At 45.0% G+C, this 19,595-nt stretch overlaps 10 protein-coding genes across 10 annotated transcripts; 3 read left to right on the forward strand and 7 right to left on the reverse strand.

The window, feature by feature from the left end:
• Positions 1 to 47: 47 nt before the first annotated feature.
• Positions 48 to 1,401, reverse strand: V865_004066 (uncharacterized protein; the record flags this gene model as incomplete). Its single annotated transcript, XM_066227851.1, has 7 exons — positions 48 to 320; positions 387 to 510; positions 571 to 650; positions 723 to 938; positions 1,010 to 1,146; positions 1,223 to 1,302; positions 1,370 to 1,401. The coding sequence occupies 7 exons, from the start codon at positions 1,399 to 1,401 to the stop codon at positions 48 to 50; spliced, it is 942 nt and encodes a 313-aa protein (XP_066083948.1).
• A 136-nt stretch (positions 1,402 to 1,537) lies between these two features.
• Positions 1,538 to 2,748, reverse strand: V865_004067 (uncharacterized protein; the record flags this gene model as incomplete). Its single annotated transcript, XM_066227852.1, has 7 exons — positions 1,538 to 1,609; positions 1,729 to 1,837; positions 1,919 to 1,999; positions 2,073 to 2,109; positions 2,174 to 2,349; positions 2,460 to 2,580; positions 2,661 to 2,748. 7 exons carry the CDS (start codon positions 2,746 to 2,748, stop codon positions 1,538 to 1,540), a joined length of 684 nt encoding a protein of 227 aa, XP_066083949.1.
• A 364-nt stretch (positions 2,749 to 3,112) lies between these two features.
• V865_004068 (uncharacterized protein) lies at positions 3,113 to 4,272 on the reverse strand (the record flags this gene model as incomplete). The annotated part of the gene is made up of 4 exons (XM_066227853.1): positions 3,113 to 3,611; positions 3,767 to 3,915; positions 4,006 to 4,147; positions 4,235 to 4,272. The coding sequence occupies 4 exons, from the start codon at positions 4,270 to 4,272 to the stop codon at positions 3,113 to 3,115; spliced, it is 828 nt and encodes a 275-aa protein (XP_066083950.1).
• Positions 4,273 to 4,758: 486 nt separating this feature from the next.
• V865_004069 (uncharacterized protein) lies at positions 4,759 to 6,510 on the reverse strand (the record flags this gene model as incomplete). The annotated part of the gene is made up of 7 exons (XM_066227854.1): positions 4,759 to 4,873; positions 4,952 to 5,163; positions 5,242 to 5,669; positions 5,738 to 5,911; positions 5,968 to 6,190; positions 6,264 to 6,355; positions 6,420 to 6,510. The coding sequence occupies 7 exons, from the start codon at positions 6,508 to 6,510 to the stop codon at positions 4,759 to 4,761; spliced, it is 1,335 nt and encodes a 444-aa protein (XP_066083951.1).
• A 375-nt stretch (positions 6,511 to 6,885) lies between these two features.
• On the forward strand, positions 6,886 to 8,786 carry V865_004070 (uncharacterized protein; the record flags this gene model as incomplete). Its single annotated transcript, XM_066227855.1, has 6 exons — positions 6,886 to 7,340; positions 7,394 to 7,418; positions 7,478 to 7,508; positions 7,569 to 8,098; positions 8,178 to 8,374; positions 8,441 to 8,786. The coding sequence occupies 6 exons, from the start codon at positions 6,886 to 6,888 to the stop codon at positions 8,784 to 8,786; spliced, it is 1,584 nt and encodes a 527-aa protein (XP_066083952.1).
• A 396-nt stretch (positions 8,787 to 9,182) lies between these two features.
• V865_004071 (uncharacterized protein) lies at positions 9,183 to 11,292 on the reverse strand (the record flags this gene model as incomplete). The annotated part of the gene is made up of 8 exons (XM_066227856.1): positions 9,183 to 9,413; positions 9,482 to 9,677; positions 9,744 to 10,021; positions 10,156 to 10,512; positions 10,592 to 10,653; positions 10,740 to 10,820; positions 10,882 to 11,062; positions 11,161 to 11,292. The coding sequence occupies 8 exons, from the start codon at positions 11,290 to 11,292 to the stop codon at positions 9,183 to 9,185; spliced, it is 1,518 nt and encodes a 505-aa protein (XP_066083953.1).
• A 339-nt stretch (positions 11,293 to 11,631) lies between these two features.
• On the reverse strand, positions 11,632 to 12,898 carry V865_004072 (uncharacterized protein; the record flags this gene model as incomplete). Its single annotated transcript, XM_066227857.1, has 5 exons — positions 11,632 to 11,761; positions 11,838 to 12,073; positions 12,147 to 12,324; positions 12,387 to 12,451; positions 12,518 to 12,898. The coding sequence occupies 5 exons, from the start codon at positions 12,896 to 12,898 to the stop codon at positions 11,632 to 11,634; spliced, it is 990 nt and encodes a 329-aa protein (XP_066083954.1).
• A 733-nt stretch (positions 12,899 to 13,631) lies between these two features.
• V865_004073 (uncharacterized protein) lies at positions 13,632 to 14,855 on the forward strand (the record flags this gene model as incomplete). The annotated part of the gene is made up of 7 exons (XM_066227858.1): positions 13,632 to 13,672; positions 13,753 to 13,963; positions 14,054 to 14,311; positions 14,393 to 14,460; positions 14,547 to 14,620; positions 14,698 to 14,761; positions 14,831 to 14,855. 7 exons carry the CDS (start codon positions 13,632 to 13,634, stop codon positions 14,853 to 14,855), a joined length of 741 nt encoding a protein of 246 aa, XP_066083955.1.
• A 903-nt stretch (positions 14,856 to 15,758) lies between these two features.
• On the forward strand, positions 15,759 to 17,433 carry V865_004074 (uncharacterized protein; the record flags this gene model as incomplete). Its single annotated transcript, XM_066227859.1, has 7 exons — positions 15,759 to 16,069; positions 16,145 to 16,277; positions 16,351 to 16,425; positions 16,492 to 16,692; positions 16,788 to 16,905; positions 16,981 to 17,025; positions 17,090 to 17,433. 7 exons carry the CDS (start codon positions 15,759 to 15,761, stop codon positions 17,431 to 17,433), a joined length of 1,227 nt encoding a protein of 408 aa, XP_066083956.1.
• A 358-nt stretch (positions 17,434 to 17,791) lies between these two features.
• V865_004075 (uncharacterized protein) lies at positions 17,792 to 19,592 on the reverse strand (the record flags this gene model as incomplete). Its single annotated transcript, XM_066227860.1, has 4 exons — positions 17,792 to 18,120; positions 18,177 to 18,275; positions 18,338 to 19,256; positions 19,317 to 19,592. 4 exons carry the CDS (start codon positions 19,590 to 19,592, stop codon positions 17,792 to 17,794), a joined length of 1,623 nt encoding a protein of 540 aa, XP_066083957.1.
• Between the last annotated feature and the right edge of the window lie 3 nt (positions 19,593 to 19,595).

A 19,595-nucleotide genomic window follows, 5' to 3' on the forward strand; every position in this document is an offset into this window, starting at 1 on the left:
TTCATGTTCCAAGGTGTATCTGCCGGTAAGACAATTATTGCCGCATTTTAGGCATACTGTTCATAAACCTGTTTACCCTCCTGGTTATTCCATTGCGGAGTTTCTCTGACGGTCAAAGGGTATTGCGAAGGTGAAGTCGTCTGCACAGTTGTGAAATAGGCATTTTGATCCCTCATAATGGCAGGTGGCCAAATGAACAACCAAACAGCAATAGCCAAGAAGAGAGGTAAAGCGTCGAAGACGTAAAATGCCCATTCGGTGTTTCTTAATTTACCATCGAAACCTTCAGCGTATTCGATCACTCGGAAGATACATCGGATCTAACCAGATACGTAGCATGGAATAATCAGTCGATGATCCTTGCAGGGGAAATAAGGTAGACTCACCATGATACCAATACCGGTCCACAAGACGGCGTATAAGATCATTCGCCAATCTTCCAATCGACGGAGATGGACGGTGCATCCTTGGGAATTTTGGGGCATGTTCGTCCATTTAGGTGTTCGTCGACTGATTATAGAAAAGCTCGATCAGTCAAGTCGTAGAAGGTCAGGTGTCTGTTTGACTTACATCTTATAACCGAATACAATGGCGAGACATAGGAAAAGCATAAATGATACACATTGAATGATCAGACCGATCAGCGCGACCTGTCGAACATCAGATGGGAGGTAAGCATGGAACATTTGCAGAGAAAATTCCAGGCATGAGGTGCCACTCACGTATAAACCTGTTTTCTGCATTCCCTCTGATTGGGATGCACTCAAGCCACCTCCGGCAGCTTGAAGCCAAAATGTGATAACATCACTCCATACGAATGTCTTGGTAACTCTACTTGCTCGCATAAATAGCTGGTCTTCGGCGTCTAGCCATCTGGCAAGTCGGGGTAAGATGATATAGTCGTTGGCGAGGAATGCACACGGTGAAAGCAAGGTGAACTGTAGTGTGACTTGTGAGCATTGAGAACTTAAATCAGAAGAGAGATCTCGCCATAGGGCGGTCTACTCACTAAAGTAGTCGCAATGTATACACCCAATTGATCAGGTTTGTCCGTCATAATAATTCTGATACCAAATCCAACCGCCATAGTGGTCGTACCAATACATAACGTTAACATGTACTTCTGTCTACCATGCGCGAAGAATCCTAAACCGTCATCCCAGTCACTCCAAGTCAGCATTCACTCATAACCTTCAGACTGGCACACCATAAGGACACTCACGAGCCCAGAATGCTAATGCTAACAAGCCATAGCAGGCTATACCTGCATAGGTCAATCCCACCTTTGGCACATAACCAGTACTGTATGTGGCGAAATCGACAGGTCCGTCAGTAACTTCAAACTGCCCGCGTATAATTAACCACTCACATGAGTCTTCTTCCATTTTCGTCAGTGACCATATTGAAAAGCTTGTCGAATTAATAGTATCGTCTGTAAGTGATGGAGCTGAAAAACGAGTAGATCTACATGAGATCCACTGCTCTATATATACATATTTCAACATATGAAACTTGATGGTTACTCTAATAGCACCCCTTACGATATACGGGGAACCTTAGAGTCATCCGTGAGATCTCCGACGGGAAACCCGGATTTTTCCCCGTAACACTGCATCGTGTGGAAGATATCAGCCTAATGTTCTGTTCTAGCTTGCTTAATCCCTCAAAGCTGTACGCTAAAGTCCAGAATGTACGACGCCAGCTTCAGCCTATGCATCGCTATCTCACTATGTAGCACACCAATAGTACGAACAATCCAAAAATTCCTGTCAATCCCATTGTCGGCTCTCCGGGAGCATTTGATATGTAAACGGGTGTGGGGGTACCAGTGGGCGGCCTAGCAAGATCGTTAGTTTGGAAAGATACTCTTCCAGCCGGAGGCAGTGCTATCGCGGAATCAGATAAGATGATGACTCACATCACAGCTTGCACTCTTGGTGTCCCAGTGGTTATCATGTCAACGGTGGAGAAACTACTCGAAGACGGGTCGAATTGCGCTCTGTCAGAGTCGGGCCATGGTTCAGCTCTTTGTCGAACTACTGCTTGAGCCAAGGTTTCAGTATCGCACTTACTGATCAGCCTGTACGATGATATAATCCAGGTCGACCCCTGTTTTCAGTACATACCATCAGCTTGACCTTCTCCTACCGCGCCACGCATGATAAGAACTTACAAGATAGTGCCGGATCCTTGTTCTCATGGTCCGCTTCATTCAATAACACCAACTCATGTTCCCTAACTTCTAGATCACCACTTTGGAACATAACTTGTTGGAATGCGTCGGGATCTTTCTGACCATCGAAATACTGTTTTTCCGTTCCGTCGAGAGTGATGGAAAACCAGCCATGGCTGGGTGGGACATGAGGGTTAACACAGCTCGGATATTTCAAAATGGTTCGTGAAAGGCTAGTAGGATCTACTGCTGTATGGATCTGGAAATGGAAACCATGACAACTCACTTAGCTCTGAACGCACCGAATAACCAAACCTGCCCACCGGTCCAGTGGAAACTCGCCGAATCGCCCAGCTTGTTGGAAGCGTGGAATGTCATATTTGAATATTCAGATACCAGTGGATCACCTGATCGCCCATCATCCATGATCTGTCAGACCCCCCGAAGACCCCCCGAAACAGTCCTAATTTCAACAGAATTTGCTCACTCTGATGAATCTCACCGTCCCAATTTCCTATATATACGATCGCTGGCGAGCTGTCATCTAGAGTTACGTTTGATAATGTTCCTGACATGTTGGCTAAACTTTGAATCGTGAGTGACGGATTGAGATTATGGGCTTGCGGTGATACCACCTTCGAGATAGGTGTTGCATTAGCTGGTTTATGCGGATGGGAGATCCCTCGACTAATGTATGTTTATGTTAGATAGTCAACTCAATGTCTTACCTGAAATGTACAAAGGAACGGTTTCGAAGGGGTATCAATCAATTTCTTTCAGTTACTGCTATTTTCCTCGGTGGAGGATAAGTCGTCCTTCCTGCATCAAAGGATAGTACAGGACACGGTATTCATGATAAGCATCACAGTACGGTTTCCTGTACACGTCTCTCTCCCCCTATTTCCAATTCGCTGTCATGCCCTGCTAGTCCACTCTCACTCATTCATCACTTTGTAGATGTTCTTCACTCCCCCAAGCTTCAAGTCTCCCTCTAGGAACCAACTCGTTCCCGTCGGTAGCATCATCTTCCCACCATACTCTGATGATCGCCACACTAGTATTGCCCACTTGTCTATCTCCATCCGCACTATCAAACTTGACATGTTCGGGTACATGTAAATCTATAGGAGATTTCTTTATCATCTCATCGTTCGTCGTCGAAGGTGCAGGACAAGTTAACATGTCGAGTAAGCATGTTAGACATTCTTGATGAGTTACCACTAAGACCACTCCCTTACTCAAGGTGTTAGTTTGAACTGAGCCAGTTCGTGTGATCCCAGGTCGTGGAAGACCCTTGATAGAGCTTAGAGCTCGTTCCAATACTGGTCCGTTGTTGGAAGAGGGAGTCAAAGGTGATACGGGTGTGGCTGCACCGGACGCCGAGGGAGTATGGGTAGAAAGAAGGACTGATAACCAATCGTGAAGTCTTGCTGAAAGGCTATATGGACAGTAGATTGATTTAGCTTATTTATTACCGTTCCAACCCATTGCTTAATGTCAGAGTATAGACGATCAACGGTCCCCTTCAAATTAATAGGAAGAGAGTACAAGGGAGAGTCAATTATACGGATATGTATACAGATCCCTACTTACGCAGCTTCTGACTCGGGGTTCAAGCTTTCGAAGATATCTTTCACTTCATCCCATGGTTTACCTTGAGCGTCACCTGCTCCTCTCGTCTCGAGTCTTTCGTCAACTCGGAGTTTCGCCTTGGGCTGTTGCGAGCAGATGATTCTGGCGGTCTGTTAAACAAGTGGATAATTGTGTTGACACATCATCAGCCACCGTGATGCAGACATGTTACAAAGACCGGACAGAACAAATTTGCTCACCTCCTCAGCCCTCTTGAGTGGACTACTCCAAACTTCAGTGAACGGTACCAACTTCAACCAATCGCTCAATTTCTTGGCTTGTTCTCTTCCAAAATTCGATAACGGCGTATCCAATCTCCCTTGAACGATACCTCGTTGGTTCCTGATTCACCCATACACATCAATATATATAGATACAATTCCAAGCACGGCTTTGTGCCTATTCTTGTACGATGAAAGCGGAACTTACTGTTCGGTCTGGCCGTGTCTTACCAAGTACAATAACATTTTGAATCACTTTTTGTCCCTGGAGGTATATCAACCTAAGACACAGCTGCAATGAGGTTAGATAATGCGATGAATCAGTGAGTGATTGCTTTGGGGCGATGCGTTTATATATCTTTTCACTATGTGATTCAACTGTCTCTTTTGGAGCAAATCCTTTCAACTCTTAGCGGAGAACGCGATGTTCGAGCGCCAGAAAAGAAGGTCCATGAACGTTCGTCCACCGTCCGGGGTTGGCGGAATTGCCATTAGTGTTTCCAATCTGATGAAGTGTTAGTAAGAGGTCTATGGGCCTTCATGAAAGGTTCGAGCACAAGATGAGTAGAGTAAGGTACAGTTTTACCGATAATTTTCCATTGCATCTCTATTTTGTCTACAAAATTGATGACACGATGTTTTGAATGTTCAAGATGATAATCCTTTGATCCCTCTCTATACATTTGGTGACGAACGTGCCAAGTCACTTCCAACTCAACCCAAAGACTCCATCTAAGAAGGCAAGAATTGAGGAGGGAAAATACCTCTTGGGCCGTACCAGTTGCCTTTCAACATTCTCGAGAAGTAGGCTCGGGGCATGAGGTCTTTGGTGAGGTGGTAGAAGAGTCTATCAAGTCCATCAAGTCCATCAAACCCATCAGTCAGGAATCTCTCTGGATAGTGGTCTAGGTTAAGGCGGGCTTACCTGTTGGGAACGGCTTGATCGGTGAATCTACCGAAACTCTCTTTCCTCTGAGCACCATACTTGAACTCTGCAAGTAACAATTCACCTCGTCCAGTGAACAAGGGACAGGAAGTGTATCCGTCGTAGATCGCATCACCGACTTTACCGGTTTCCATAAGGGTTACGAGGTTGTGGGTGAGGACGGGGGTTTGGCCGGTGATAGCAGCGGCGGTCTGGTGACATAGTCAAGATCAAGATCAAGATCAATACTTGGCGTTCAAAAAAATATATAGCAGAGAACGGCGACTCACCTTGGAAGTAGGAAGAGAAGAAGAATCACCCAAAGCGAAGACGTTCTCATACTTCTTGTGTTGGAGGGTACCTTGATCTACATCCACCCAACCTACTGAATCTGCCAATGGAGATTTCTTGATCCAATCCAAGGGACCCATCTGAGGAACGGCATGTAACAATCCGTATTCTTTCTCGATCTTCTTTCCCTTGTCTTCACCAGCAACTACTTCGAACACGGCTACTTTCTCGTCTGGTCGGATTTCTACCAAGTTGGTGTTAAACAATGCATCTATACCTTTCTTCTGTCTGATAGCATCCAAAGCCTTGGAGTAATGGGGAACAGCGAACATGGTGGGCATACCGGTGATAAAGGTTGAATGGTTGTTGGAAGTCTCAGCTTGGGATTTCCAGAATGAGTCCGCCATGTATGCCATTTTTTGGGGAGCTGGAGAGATGCTTGAATAAGCTTGCGATCGAAGGAGATACACAGCAAGACGTGAAGCAACAACTCACCACCTGCACATTTGATGACACCGAAAGGTTGAGTGAAAATGGCTTCTCCCTCTCCCTTGTGGTTTCTAACCAAATCCCATGTCTTATCGGCAGTCTCGTAAGAGTAGATAGTAGAGACTTTAGATTTGGAAGGATCGGCGATGGCTTGTTTGAGTCCCTTGATGTTGTCCCAATCTACCCATACAATTAGCTTGAACTTCTCACCATGAGAAAAGCAAAACCAAGCTCACTTATTTGGATACCAGCGGCAACAATCAAATAATCGTAAGAGACCTTGCTTCCATCAGCGAGGACCACTTGATTAGCTCCAGGTTCGAAGCCTGAGGCGTTTTGAGGGATATGAGCGAATTGCTGGGGGATCAACGAGTCGAGGGATCTTCTGTATGTCTCCTTTGAAGCTAAACCTGATCCAACGATGGTCCATCCTGGTTGGTAATCGTGATTTTTAGCAGCCTGTATGACATACACCTGGATCAGCATCGATCGTGCTGACTCTTTGAAGATCACCGATCGTGGGGTTACTCACGTCAATAATGGCTACATCACCATCACCAAGGGTCTTGCCTTGAGCTTGGAATGCATTGTATATCTGATTGGCAGCAGCAAGACCACCAGCACCTAGTACCCACTCACCATGTGTCAGTATTTTCAGTAGACACCTCGGATAGCCGAGCAGACTCACCACCACCAATGACGACGACCTTGTGCTTTCCAGCAGCAGAAGTGGATGCTAATCTAGCGAGCGAAGGGAGAGATTTGGGAAGGGCGGACATGGTGGCGAATGTGTTTTTGCCTTTTCAGCTTGAAGAGGGAGAATGACAATAACATTGTTGTGAGATGCCCCTTGTTTTTATATATGGTGATGATTCCGAAATCGTCCATGAATAAAGTGGTGTTCAACTTTTTTGGAATTCAAGATTATTGCGCCATCGACAAATGCGGGGTAATCGTAATCCATCTCATTCCTCAAAGGATCATCGCACGTGGTGGCGATGCGGGGTAAGATCAGTCGATCCCATCAAGTGACCGTGGGAAAGTACTCGACGAGGATGATGTTGTTGTTGCATTGCTGGTTAGGTTGAACGACAACTCAACACCCATATCTCACATGAATATTCCAATCTCACACTCCGCAACTTTACTTGATCATGGGCAAGAGGAGTATTCTAAGCTCTCTATGGAGGAATGACGACAACGTCAGCGATGAAACCGGTGATCACAGTAGAGCAAGATCAGACGAAACGACAACTTCGTCAATCGATACCTCCTCATCTTCATCTTCATTACTGGCCAAACTCCGATCCCAACCATTAGACACATCTTCTATACTCTACCCCACACTTACCCTGCATCCGTCTCCGATACACCACAACATCCTCGTCCTCTCCCTATCTCACGTCAGTAACGCACCGCCGACCTTGTCGAATGACGAGCTTTTTAATGTGTTATTGAAAAGGCTAGAACCGTGGGTAGGGGAAGAGGGAGAAGGCGGCTATGTGCTGATAGTACTGGCTGATGAGGATCATTCAGGTAAAGAGAAGGAGATAAGGAAACTACCTGGGATAGGGTGGTGGGTATGGAGGTGGAAGAGATTGCCTAGAAAGTGAGTGCAACTTCGTCTATTGGTGTCGAACCAGGCTGATTGTTTCTCTTCAGATATCGAAAAAATCTCAAGAGATTGGTATGTCATTGTCGGCCAGAATAAACGATAAAAGATTTTCTGCTGACGTTGCATCATAGTATATCGTCCATCCATCTCTCTTTACACGGAGTAAGTTACCCCGTACCGATTTATTGGCTGAAATGCTAACAAGCTGTCACGTAAACGCAGCTCTTCTGCCTTTTATAATACCTTTTGTCTCCCCCAAATCATACTCCAAGCTCCACCCCTTACCATCCCTATTGTCGCTCTACCATACCCACAAAGTCCCTCTCAAGGGTATCGATATCAGTGTATCAGTCCTTGAAGCCGAAGCTCGTATACTGAAAGAAAGACCAAATATCATTCCTCCTGCTCCATCCACAAGGGGAAGACATGTCGGCGCTGGGGATGTACCAAAATTGAAAAGAATCGATAGTGAATCGAGTATCGCAAGTTGGGGATATCAGACGATTTCCTCCGCTATGGAGACTGCCGCTTCGTACCTCCCCATACCGCATTTCGGTATCGGTTCATATGATAACCAGCAGGATCTGATGATATCTGGAAATGAGGGATATTGGGGGAGAGATTTAGATGATCTGATCGGAGCCGGAGAAGGAAATTCGAACGGAGGTGTACCTCCCTTACTTGTCGATTTAGGAAAGGTCATCTTGCAGGAGTGTATCACTACCGAAGGTGTATTTAGGAGATCGTCAAATGTGAGTATACCTCAAGCTTCTCTCACGTTAGTGATCAAGTGTGTCAAATCAGATGTACTAATTCTCTCTCTTCGTATAGTCACATCTACTTCCCACTCTCATAGCCATCTTGGATCTCCCAATATCTCAACAACCTAATTTACTTTGGACGGAAATAGCCAAAGAAGATCCATTACTTCCACCTAAGATCCTTAGTCGATTTTTGGGTGAATTGAAGGATCCGATCTTGAAGAATGATGTGTACGATTTGATCAGAAGGACGAAAACAATTGAAGAGTGAGCAAATTCTCTTCATTTTAGCTTCAAGTACTCTCCGAGCCTTGTGGTTGACATCTGGTATAGTATACAAACCAACTTCATCCCTTACCTATCTCTTTCAACCTCCTTACTCCTCGACTACCTAATCGATCTATTACATCACCTATCGCTTCATTCCGAAACGACCAGAATGACCTCACTGAATCTCGCCATTGTAATCGCACCTGTCTTGATTAACGGACCGGATCCCATTGAAGATACTATACTGTGTTTGGAACCTCCCAAACCGATCCCACCGGGATTACGAAAAATGGCAGAAATTAATGGTCTGAATTTGGCACCTGAAGAAGGGGCTCATAATGGGCAGAAAGATAATACGTTGGTGGGAATGTTGGATATGTGGATCAAGGATTATCCTTCTATCTCTTGAGAAGGAATTTCGGGAAATGGGGAAACACAAGAACAGGAGGTGAGGGAATACGAGACATTGATGATCGGTTAGGGAGACTTTGAATACTCTGCCTTGCGTGGAATGTTGCCAATACGATTCAACTATCAGTAAGATTGAAGGATATGATTAGAATAACCAGATAGGAGATTTTATGGGTATCATATCAGATGTTTTAATTTTCACTGTGATTGGACATTATCATCTTCTTGTAGCTTTTAGCCTTTATTCCAAGCTTTCAGCTCGTGTAACTTGTCTGGTGCTATTCTTCTGAATCGTACCCCGTTGTTTCATACTATACTATCTGAGCTGTAGCGAATATTTACGATGCACGATGAGATATATCTATCGGCATACATGTACTACATATATGCACTACTAATCCTCAGCTTTACGTTTCTTATTCAGCTGACCCTCGACTATCCTCAAAGCGACGTTCAATATCCTCTTTTCACCCAGACGAACTATCGCAGCGTAGCATTTCCGTATGTTCTTAGCGGTCACTTGTTCTCCTTTAGCCTCAGCCTTGATCCCATCAGCTTGAGTGGTAGAAGCATTTGAACGGGGAATATGATCTATTTCTAATGACTGTATGATATTCAAATCGGACTGAATCCACAAGAACAATTTCGATTAGTCACACATGGAGCTACTGAGTAAGGGGAATCTGAACTTACTTTGATATCACCAATATATCTTGCTAATCTACTTTGTATAGCTTCTCGGATTATGGCCGCTACATCATTATCGATCGTCGTTGTAGGTAATTTACCTTTCTTCTTGGCTCTCAACCACTCTTGATCGTATATCAATAAACGTATGAATGCGATTAACGATTCGTCGATCTCAGGAGAGAGTGAAAGGGGAAACATGCTGAATAAAGAGTAAAATTAATGAGATGATTGGATTACATTACATTAGGTTAGATTGAACACTCACTCTTCTTGACCTTCTTCCAACCACCAATCTATCCTCTTAGTCATCTTCCCCCTCCATTTATCTAGATCCTCCCCTTGTTGTTTATTCGTAACCTTCTCAACGCATTTCAAAACCATTTCACCATCTATCAGAACTTCGTCTGCAGGATTACCATATCCCCAACCACCTATTTCCTCGTCTGTGAGAAGTGCTAGTAAGTCAGAGGGTAAAGGAAGGATATCGACATGACCATATTTCCTTAAGAGTTCTGAGTTGGGAGGGGAGGCATAGGTATTGTACTATTCGAGAGGAGTTAGCACAGGTCATCATGTAGAGGGGCGGGGTCTTTGTTCACTAGCTTCTGTGTGAAGGAACAAAAACGAAGATTGATTATAGATGTATGATTAAGATGGTAAGATATGACTTGACTCACTATCTGTTCATCCTTCTCAATGACTTTGGTAGATTTCATCGTAAACCCTTTCCCCTTCTCTTTCCCTTTATCATGCTCATTTTCATCGTCGTTATTTATTTCCTCATCGGCAAATAAATGAGCGTTATCATTCTCAAAAGCAGCGTTCAACATATCCGCAAAGGGGATCATCACTGCTATCTGGTCTTCATCGTCATCATCGTCACTGAAATCGCTCTCTCCGTCACTTTCCTTGTCTTTGGGATTGAATCGGGAAGAAGGGACTGTAAATGACCGTGAGAGTATACGAGATCCTTGTAAGTGGAATGAATCGAGGGTATGATGTGTCGAAGATGGTGGGAAGAGTTCTGGATGAGCCTGAATAATATATAAAATGTCAATAATGATAAAGAGTGTGTTTGTGGTTGGATTTCAAGAATACGTTACGATTACTCACGTTGATCAATGGTAAGAGATACTCTGTATATTCCTTCTCCGCTTCATCTTTGCCTATACGATCTGTTCACATATCGCCAAACGTACACATTAGCATTCCATTCTTTGTCGATGGAGGCTTGAGTGAACGAAAGCAGAGACAGACTCACCTTCTATATCGGTCCCTACCAATTCTTTCCTCTCTTCATCATCCCATAACATCGGGGTATCAAATTCCCTGGGCATATTTGCTAATCAAGAAGAGAAAACCGTCAGTCCAGATAGCTTATATGTCGTGTTTGTCACACTCACACAGATAACCAGACCACGGACTTTCCTTACCCCTCTCACTCTCCCACATCATCACCAATATCAACTTGCACCAACCGTGATCCAACCTTTCCCATTCTTCCTCGGACAATTTCGTGGATAGTTCAGATGTGAATGGGGAGAGGATTAGAGAATCTGGTATATGGAATAGAGGTGTATCTTCCTACCAATAGACGTTATACTCATCAGCTATATCATCTGGTAGCATATATATCGATCTAATATACAAGTATAGGTCAGGCGAGGGCATCTCCAACTCACGGGTATACGAGCCAATGCTACTGCACCATAACCCATGCCTTCGAATGGTTTCAGTCTCAGGTACTTGTCACTATACCATCCTCCAGCTTTCTGAAACCATTTCAGGAACTCGGTGGGCTCAAAGGTAGTCATGATTGGATTGGCTGTCCCAGTGCCAGCTTGAGAATCGCGTACTGGGTACTGGATGTTTCCATAGAGAGAAGCAGATATAAGATAGCTAGCTACCATATGCAAAATGCGGAAATTTCAAAGATGGACCACCGAAAGTGGAGGTTCATACTGTAACAGAGTGATTGCTATACTGGATGGACATGCAAAGGTATAGAAAGCGTCTTGCAGGATGCATCTGTTTGCACAGAGAGACTGCATACGTGACTTGTTCTCGTCGTTGAAACGGCGGTCAGATATCGTGATATGCATCGGTCTGGATCAGTCTCATATTAACAAGGCGATACTATTGAACCTGGATATCTAAGCCAACGGCAACTGCGATCCTGATGGTAAGATAAGGGGCAACTCCTCTTCTATACTTGGACCAGCTAACTTCCAGCCTAGCTTCTCCAGCCGAGTAGGCTTAGCCTTCATCTCAGAGACGATCAGACTGATCCACGAAACAAGTCAGCGACCAGAATCAAAAGTATCCTCTTCGTAAGGTAATTAGAATAATGTAGACATACGGGCTTACAAATCCCGCCTCTTCGACTGGGACGTTCTTAACAGACAGGTCCAGCTGGAAATTGTCCTTGAATAATTTGGACCAAGTTTCGGCGATAGATTTCCATTCTACTGAATAACCAGGTGCGAAGAGGTATCGTTCCGACACGTCTTTGGGTACTGGTCCGTTTGAGTCGATGGACGATAAGACCTGAGCCCAGAATAGGTCAAATGCCGAGAGAAGGTCTTGGATATGGAGCTAGAGCAGTATAATATCGGCGTGTCAGTCATATGTCAGGTGTATAAGTCACATAGTCTGAAGATTGACTCACCAACTGCATATGACCTCCCCCATTCCCGATGTAGGGCGTGTATCCCAATTGCAATGCGTTATTAGTGTATAATCGCACGAAGACCCCAGCGGAAGATACTCCAGCGGGTCGTTGACCGTAGACGCCGCCAGTGCATAGAATCCAGACGTTGACCCCCTTGTCCAATGCCTCAAGAGCTCTGCCAACCACAAAATGCTCATAAGCATTACCCATACCAGGGGACTAGATGTGTCAACTCACAAAAGATCGCCCGCCCCGTTGAACATCTCACCATGGATAGATCGAATATCTCCTTCGTTCGAATCCTACCGGCACACCTTTGATCAGTACGCTTTCGTCTTCAATTGAGGCAATATACTTGAAATAATCACATCGTATAGTCTAGCGGACTCATCGTCGTTGCCTCCGGTAGGAGTGATCCAGTTACCGGTCCCGCTGAATCTGACTAATGTGGTGGTTCTCTGTCCGTTAAGGAGGGCAGGAACAATAACGTTAGGAAGAGAGGGATCGTGCGAATCTCCAGAGTCCCACACAATATCGTATTTGTTGACCAGGTTCGAGATTTTTTCTTTATCATCCCATGAACCTTCGATAATGTTTACATTGATGCTTTTCAGGAAGGCAATCCCTTTCGATCCCGGTCTGACGTACGCTGTCCAGGTGAAATCTGAGCCATGTCGCTGTTGGATATGAGGGAGGAGGTGACCCATCATTAGTCCAGAGGCGCCGAAGATAAGTACCGATGTTGTCATCTTGTCTAGGGGTATGATTGTGATTCAACGTTGTTATCGCTTCCAAGTGGGCGAGACCTTCACATACTTCTCGTGCATTTTTATACCTTCGAAAGAACTGTTGACGGCGTTTGATGATTCGTCGTTATAGACATTGCTCTAGCGCGGCTGAGTAACATTGATCCATCCTCGCACACCCAGGGCTTATCAATGCCTCATTATCGCTGATATAATCAATCATGAGAAACGGACTCTCCTTGGATTATCGACCGTCGCATCTAGCGGTTGTTCCTCGCTAGGATTGCATTGCGTGATGATAGGAGACACGAGTAGGATACAAGACATGTTTACTGTTTAATCCAAATCCAAAGAGGCAGGCTCGATCAAGCGAACGTTCCGGAATATCCGCTTGTACACGGAGTTTCCGCTGCTGTCGGGTGATTACCACATCATGTTGGCTTGATAAGCATTCTTCTCAAAACGGGCTCTGAAGGTCTATCAGCTCTCCTCGCTTGGTCAGCCCATGTCACCTGCTTACAACGAGAGGCAATGGTTCTCTTGGTGATTGATAATAGACCTAGAGAATAAACAGAGCATTCAGTCCGAAGACAAATGCGAAAATGCAGCTTCGAATCACTATAAATACTTGACCAACTTATCCGAGGATATGTTTTGAGGATCATCTACTCATTACTTCAATCCCTTTCTCCGCTTACACATACCCTTAGACGACTTGGATACACACAACAACAATATGAGCGGTAAGACAGTCTTAATCACAGGTACGAACCGAGGGTGAGGGATGAATCATCTCTTCTCAAACTTCCCAGCGCGAGCTGCTCATGCTGATGAGCCGCAATTGTCTGCTTAAACAGTATTGGACTAGCGTTGGCCGAGCTTTACATCGCCAAGGGATATACAGTCATCAGTGCAGTCCGTAGTCCCGAGAAACAAGCTGCTCTATCTCCTCCGGCAGATTCAAGTGCAAGACATCTGATTGTTAAGATGGACGTGGCCGATGCGGAGTCAGTGAAATTGGCTTTCGATGAAATAAAGAACAAGTTCAAGATCGATCGACTGGACGTCGTAAGTCAAGCTATCTCCATTCCTTCTATGCCCCAGCTATGAGCAGAGATCATCTGGGAGGGACGGAGGAGCTGATTGTGCAGGAAACAGGTAATCAACAACGCTGCTATCGGTGTCACCTTGAAGAATGCCTTCCTCGTTCGAGATGCTGATCCGGCTCGATATGCGGAGGCCTTCAACATCAATCTTCTGGGTACCTTGCACCTCTTCATCGCTGCGTACCCTTTGCTTCCTCAAGATGGTAGTGGGAAGTTCATTGCGATCTCAACTCTCGCGGCTGTCCAGTCGATGGAACATTGGCCCATTGGAGGCGCATACTCTTTAAGCAAGAACGCTGTTAACTATCTTGTAAGTAACCTCTCACCGTGTCTTGCCCCGACTTCGCCGGTCTCGAGCTTACAGTCTGACGATTCATTTCAATGTTCGCAGACTCGCCAGATCCACTTTGAGGAGAAGAACTTAATCACCTTCACCGTCAGTCCAGGATGGGTCGATACGTATGTTCCGTATCCCTTTGCCCGCTTTGAGCATTACTGCCCGTACTTCGTCCGTTAAAATAATAACTAATTTGGATGCGGGATAGCGATATGGGCCATGAAGGAGCGACAGCTTTCGGAGCAGTCGATGGTCCACCTGAAAAGGTCTCGGTAACAGCCCGTATGTACCCGGATATCTTGACCCGCAATCTATCAATTTTATTTACCTCTTTTGGCTGATTGATCATCACTTACCAGCTCAAATCGTCAATGTCATCGAGAATGGGACTCGTGAACGGGAAGGCGGAAGAATGATCAACTAGTGAGTCTACCAAGGACGTTCTCGTTTCGTCATAAACCGATTGGCTCACGATCGATTTTGCGATTGTAGCGATGGTACAATTTTCGACTGGTAAATGTGACACCACAGCAGTCACGTTTGTTTTCCGTAGAACTTGGAAGGCTTTTTGTCCTATTTCTGACTATAATAGAGTATATGAACTTCGATATACTTGTCACTGGTCACAGGATATGATAACCGGAGGGGGCGATGTTATGTAGCTATGCAAATTGTGTCCGTTGATTTCAGCACCCAATACTGTACAGTCCATGCGTTTCGCGACGCGGACGGCAGTTGAAGAGGCCCAATGGCCAGCTTATGTGCAACTACTGTCATTATGTATAGAGCTGTCGGAAAAGTCATCGCCTATGACTCCATGATGGTCATTCTCAGTACAGGTACAGTATCTCGTGTAATGCCTCAACATGGTACTGTAGCGCCATTTAACTCATTCACCGACCTACACTAAATCACGTAGACATCAGGCGAATAAGCACAATTACAGTATGCGTATGAGTAATCATCAATTTCACATTCGTCGCTACGATCATCATTCGTCATGTTATGCAATCAGCTTCAAACACCGGGATGAACCCATCCATGCTTATCTACAATTACTTGTAATGACCGGTAACATTCAAAGTCACGGAGATTCCGTGTGTTTAGGTTGAATTGCTGAGTAACGGTTTGTGGCTCCCGATGCTCATGGCGTTGTTCTTGAGCAGTCACCGTGTTACTGTCGTCATGAAGTACATGATGTTACCTTGTTGTGCTTGTATTGCTGAGTAATCTTTTGCAGGCAATGTTGGCCATGACCTCGTTCAACAGTTATCGTGCCACCGTCATCATGAAGTTGTCAAGTATACTTCATGAAGATGTCAAGTATAAATACACCCTCGAACGAGTCCACAACATGCAGGTCGGTTTATCCGCTTGACGAACATAATCTGCCATCTTATCTACTTCTATCTCACGCAACATGTCCTTCGTGAAGATATCCTGGGTCGTTTCACTATCCTTCTTCCTGGGCGTTTCAGCCTGGGGAGGCGACTACCGAGGAGCCTTGTACACTCTTTCCCAAACAGATGATCAAGCCATATTGATCTCGGCCCTACACCAAAATGGAACTGCCGAATACGTCACTGCAGTTCAGACAGGAGGCAAAGGATCAGGTGCCAGAGGTCCTGATGCTTTACAATCAAGTGATTCGTTACTCGTTCATGACGACTCGCTGTTTGCTGTGAATCCTGCGAGTGATGAATTATCTCTCTTCTCGATCAATCCAGCAGAGTGAGTCTCCATCCACTGTATCCTCATGGTCTCGTTTGAGGGGAACGCATGTTGACAGACTTACTGTATGGTAAGACCTTGGGATATCCAACAAGTCGGTAATAACTCATGGTCAGGGGGAAACTATCCCACTTCAATCGCGGTGTCTCCTGATGGGAACAAAGCATGCGTTACCAATGCTGGTTCAGATTCGAATGTCCGATGTTTCGTAAGCCCAGTTCTACTCGTGTAGAAGTTCCGTTCTGGCAAATCTGGCTGATGTCATGGATCTCATCATGCAGGATATCACTAGAAACGGACTGGAGCTTATTTCCTCCTTCAACTTCGATCTCGGACTCAACCAGACAAACCCGCCGGTGAGAGTCAGGATGGTTCAATCAAATATCAGGTGTGTTTATCTTCCTCTAATTATTTCATCATAGGTCGGACCCCCCAAGACCCCTTCGGACCTCGCTTTCACTTCTGATGGACAAATCCTGCTGGTGACTGTCAAAGGTTCCGGCAACGCGACTGAGGGTCCGGCAGGTAGGATCGAGCTCTTTGACGTGTCTAGTGATTGTATTTCTCACAAGTCGACTTTATACCCTGCTACTGGTCCAGGGGGATTACCATTCTCTATCACTGTAAGCGAGAGTAACAGAAAACCATCGGAGTAGTGTGTACAGTAGCTAATAGGAATATTTATACTTCCAATCTCTTGTAACCGTTGTCGTTGTAGCCCATTGCCAATTCTGGGGCTTACCTTGTGACAGACCCTGCTGTTGGCGCTGATTTGATCCGGATCGAAAGAGATGGATCAGTCTCATACAATGCTTCTATCACTATTCCAGGTCAAGGTATGTCTAGGACCTTTCCGATCTGTGATATACGAGGATCGAGGGCTGATGAGGATTGATTATACACTCATACAGCTGCCACATGTTGGAGTGCCTATTCTTCGGTGACTGACCAATATTGTAAGTCACTATACAGGGGGTCATCCAAGAATACCAAACGGTTTGACACTTGACATGCTATCAGTCACGATTGACCTCGCAACTGCCAAAATCACGCCTTTATCAATCAACTCGACCACCCTCGAACCGACTTTACTCCCTGGTGTGAATATCACTTACATCTCCGAAAACCCCGGGTCGTTAATCGATGGGAGGATCGCTCATTTTTCAGACCAACAAGATTACTTGTACTCCCTCGTTGCAGGCGATCAGACTGTCCGGATATTCTCTCTATCTGCAGGTCATCAAGGTGGATTGTCGGACTCTATCCAGACGTACGAGTTGGGAGCGGCATTCAATAGTACTGGAGGTGCTGTAGGAACCAGTATCGAAGGGTTGGCTGTGTTCCTTCGGCCATCATGGTATTGAGTCAATATGTGAGCTTGATGGAGGAAATTCTACATAGGGTTCTCATATATCTGTCGTACGCAAATCCGGAAAAAGCTCGTCTTTTTTTTCTGACTTCATTCGTTATAATGACAAGAGTTTGTTACATGCATATCATCGTTTAAGTTATGCAGGCACTTCAGCCACACAGTGAAAAAGAAGAGCAACACGGCGCTACAATGGAACCAGAAGAGCAGGTTGGTTCAACATGATGAATGCCAAGGATACTACTATCTGCATAAGATGAGATCTCCTAATCACACTAAACCATCTATACAACAACATGCGAAACCAAGAACCAAGATACTAGACTAAATTACATACGATAGTACTACTACTTCTACTCCCAATCGGAATCTTCATCATCCTCATTCACAGGAGCCGTTGTACTCGTAGTTGCAGGTTGAACAGCAGGTTTCTTACCAGCCACATTACCTTGATCACTGATTACATCGTAACTCTCTTCAGAATCTCTTGGACTGGTAGACGTAGAAGTGATAGATTTAGGTAATGATGAAGGTATTTTACCGTCATTTTCAATCTTAGGCGTCACTTCTGCTGTATCGTTAGTAGCAGCAGGAATTGAAGCTGAAGCTGTAGCTGTAACGGGCGATTCTTCAGGTTCGTCGTCCCAGTTGAAATCGTCTGTTTCTTCCTCTTGCGTGGTAGCTGATGCAATTTCATATCAGTATGTGAGGGATATTACGCCAGAGCTAGCGACTCACCTTGAAGTAAAGCCTTTCTCTTCTTCTCTTCACCTTCAATCATATGTTTATGGAACAAGTATCTTTGCCAGAATTGCTCATCCGTAAGATGTTCGGGAACTACATATCATTCAAATCAGCTTCATCCTTTCACATGTCCAAAATGTAATTCGTCGACTCACCCAATTCCATTCTTATCCCACCTACATTCCCTTCCTCCTGTTCTCTCAAATCCTTCCTCTGACTTTCGTAATGCTCTTTAACCCAATCCCTAAATTCCTTCCTTCTCTCTTCACTCTCATCATCACCTTGAGGATCAACCATCAACAATTCCTTATCTTCCCTTAACCTTCTTAACAGCGCATCTTTTCGGGAAGTCGCCAATGCCAAACTGGAAATAGGTTTCGACTTTGATTTCCCTTGGGTACCTGTTCCTGTGGTTTGATCGAAAGTGGTTTTGGTAGCAGGTGAAGAAGTAGAGAATGAATAGAAATCACTACCATCCCAAACCATATGTTCGTTCATATCATTTCCTCCTTCTGATTGTTGCGAATCGGGTGGTAAGACTTTTACATTATCTTCTACCCATTTTTCAGCATCTTTCAAGAAAACTTCAGATTTCTTCAAATATTCTTCAGCTAATTTCTCAGCTTGATGAATTGATAATTGCAAGTTCTCTTTCGCACTTGATATCTTCAAGTTCTCGGCTAACTTCTGTCTCAATTGTTCGGGATTCGATAAATCTTTCAGATTGGGATTGTTCTTGGCAGCGTTCAAAGTTGATTGTAATGTCTGTTGTAATTGAGTAGTATTTATACCCAACTTATTGAACAAGTTATTGGCAGTTGCACTAGCCGCACTCTCTTCTTCGGATGACTCCTTCTCTTTGCCTTTTCCCTTTTCTTTCGTTTTCGCTTCCTCCTCCTTGGCTGCTTTTGCCGCTGCCTTCTTGGCTTTCTCAGCTTCTTGTTCGGCAGCATACTCTGCTGGGTCTTTACGAACAACTTCGATATTTGCCGTTCGAAGGTATTCTAAGTCTGCCTGAGCTTGGGATACGGTCTTGTCCAAATCCGCTTTTAGAGTGGTTAATGCTGATGCAGACTATATACAACGTTATACTAAGTCAGCGACAGAGTACTGCCTGATGGTATATAAACTCACCTGCTTCTTCACACCTCCCCACCAACTGTTCAAGGTACCCATCACCTGACCCACTTCCTCCTCGAAATTGTTTCTGTTGATACTCTGCTGCAAGGCCTGTTGGACGGTACGTGTAGGAGCTATATCGGCAGTTGGGGTGGTAGATGAAGGTTCGGCCGCATGGATCGTCTCTGCTGGGGAAGGTGGTCGGGGTGTTGGGTCTGTGGTGTCGATAGTTGATTTGACGGGCGAGGTAGAAGTGCCCTGTCCCTTCGTTGGCGAGGATGATGATGACATATT

This window comes from Kwoniella europaea, chromosome 1 (assembly GCF_036810445.1).
Source record: "Kwoniella europaea PYCC6329 chromosome 1, complete sequence".
NCBI classification, from domain to species: domain Eukaryota; kingdom Fungi; phylum Basidiomycota; class Tremellomycetes; order Tremellales; family Cryptococcaceae; genus Kwoniella; species Kwoniella europaea.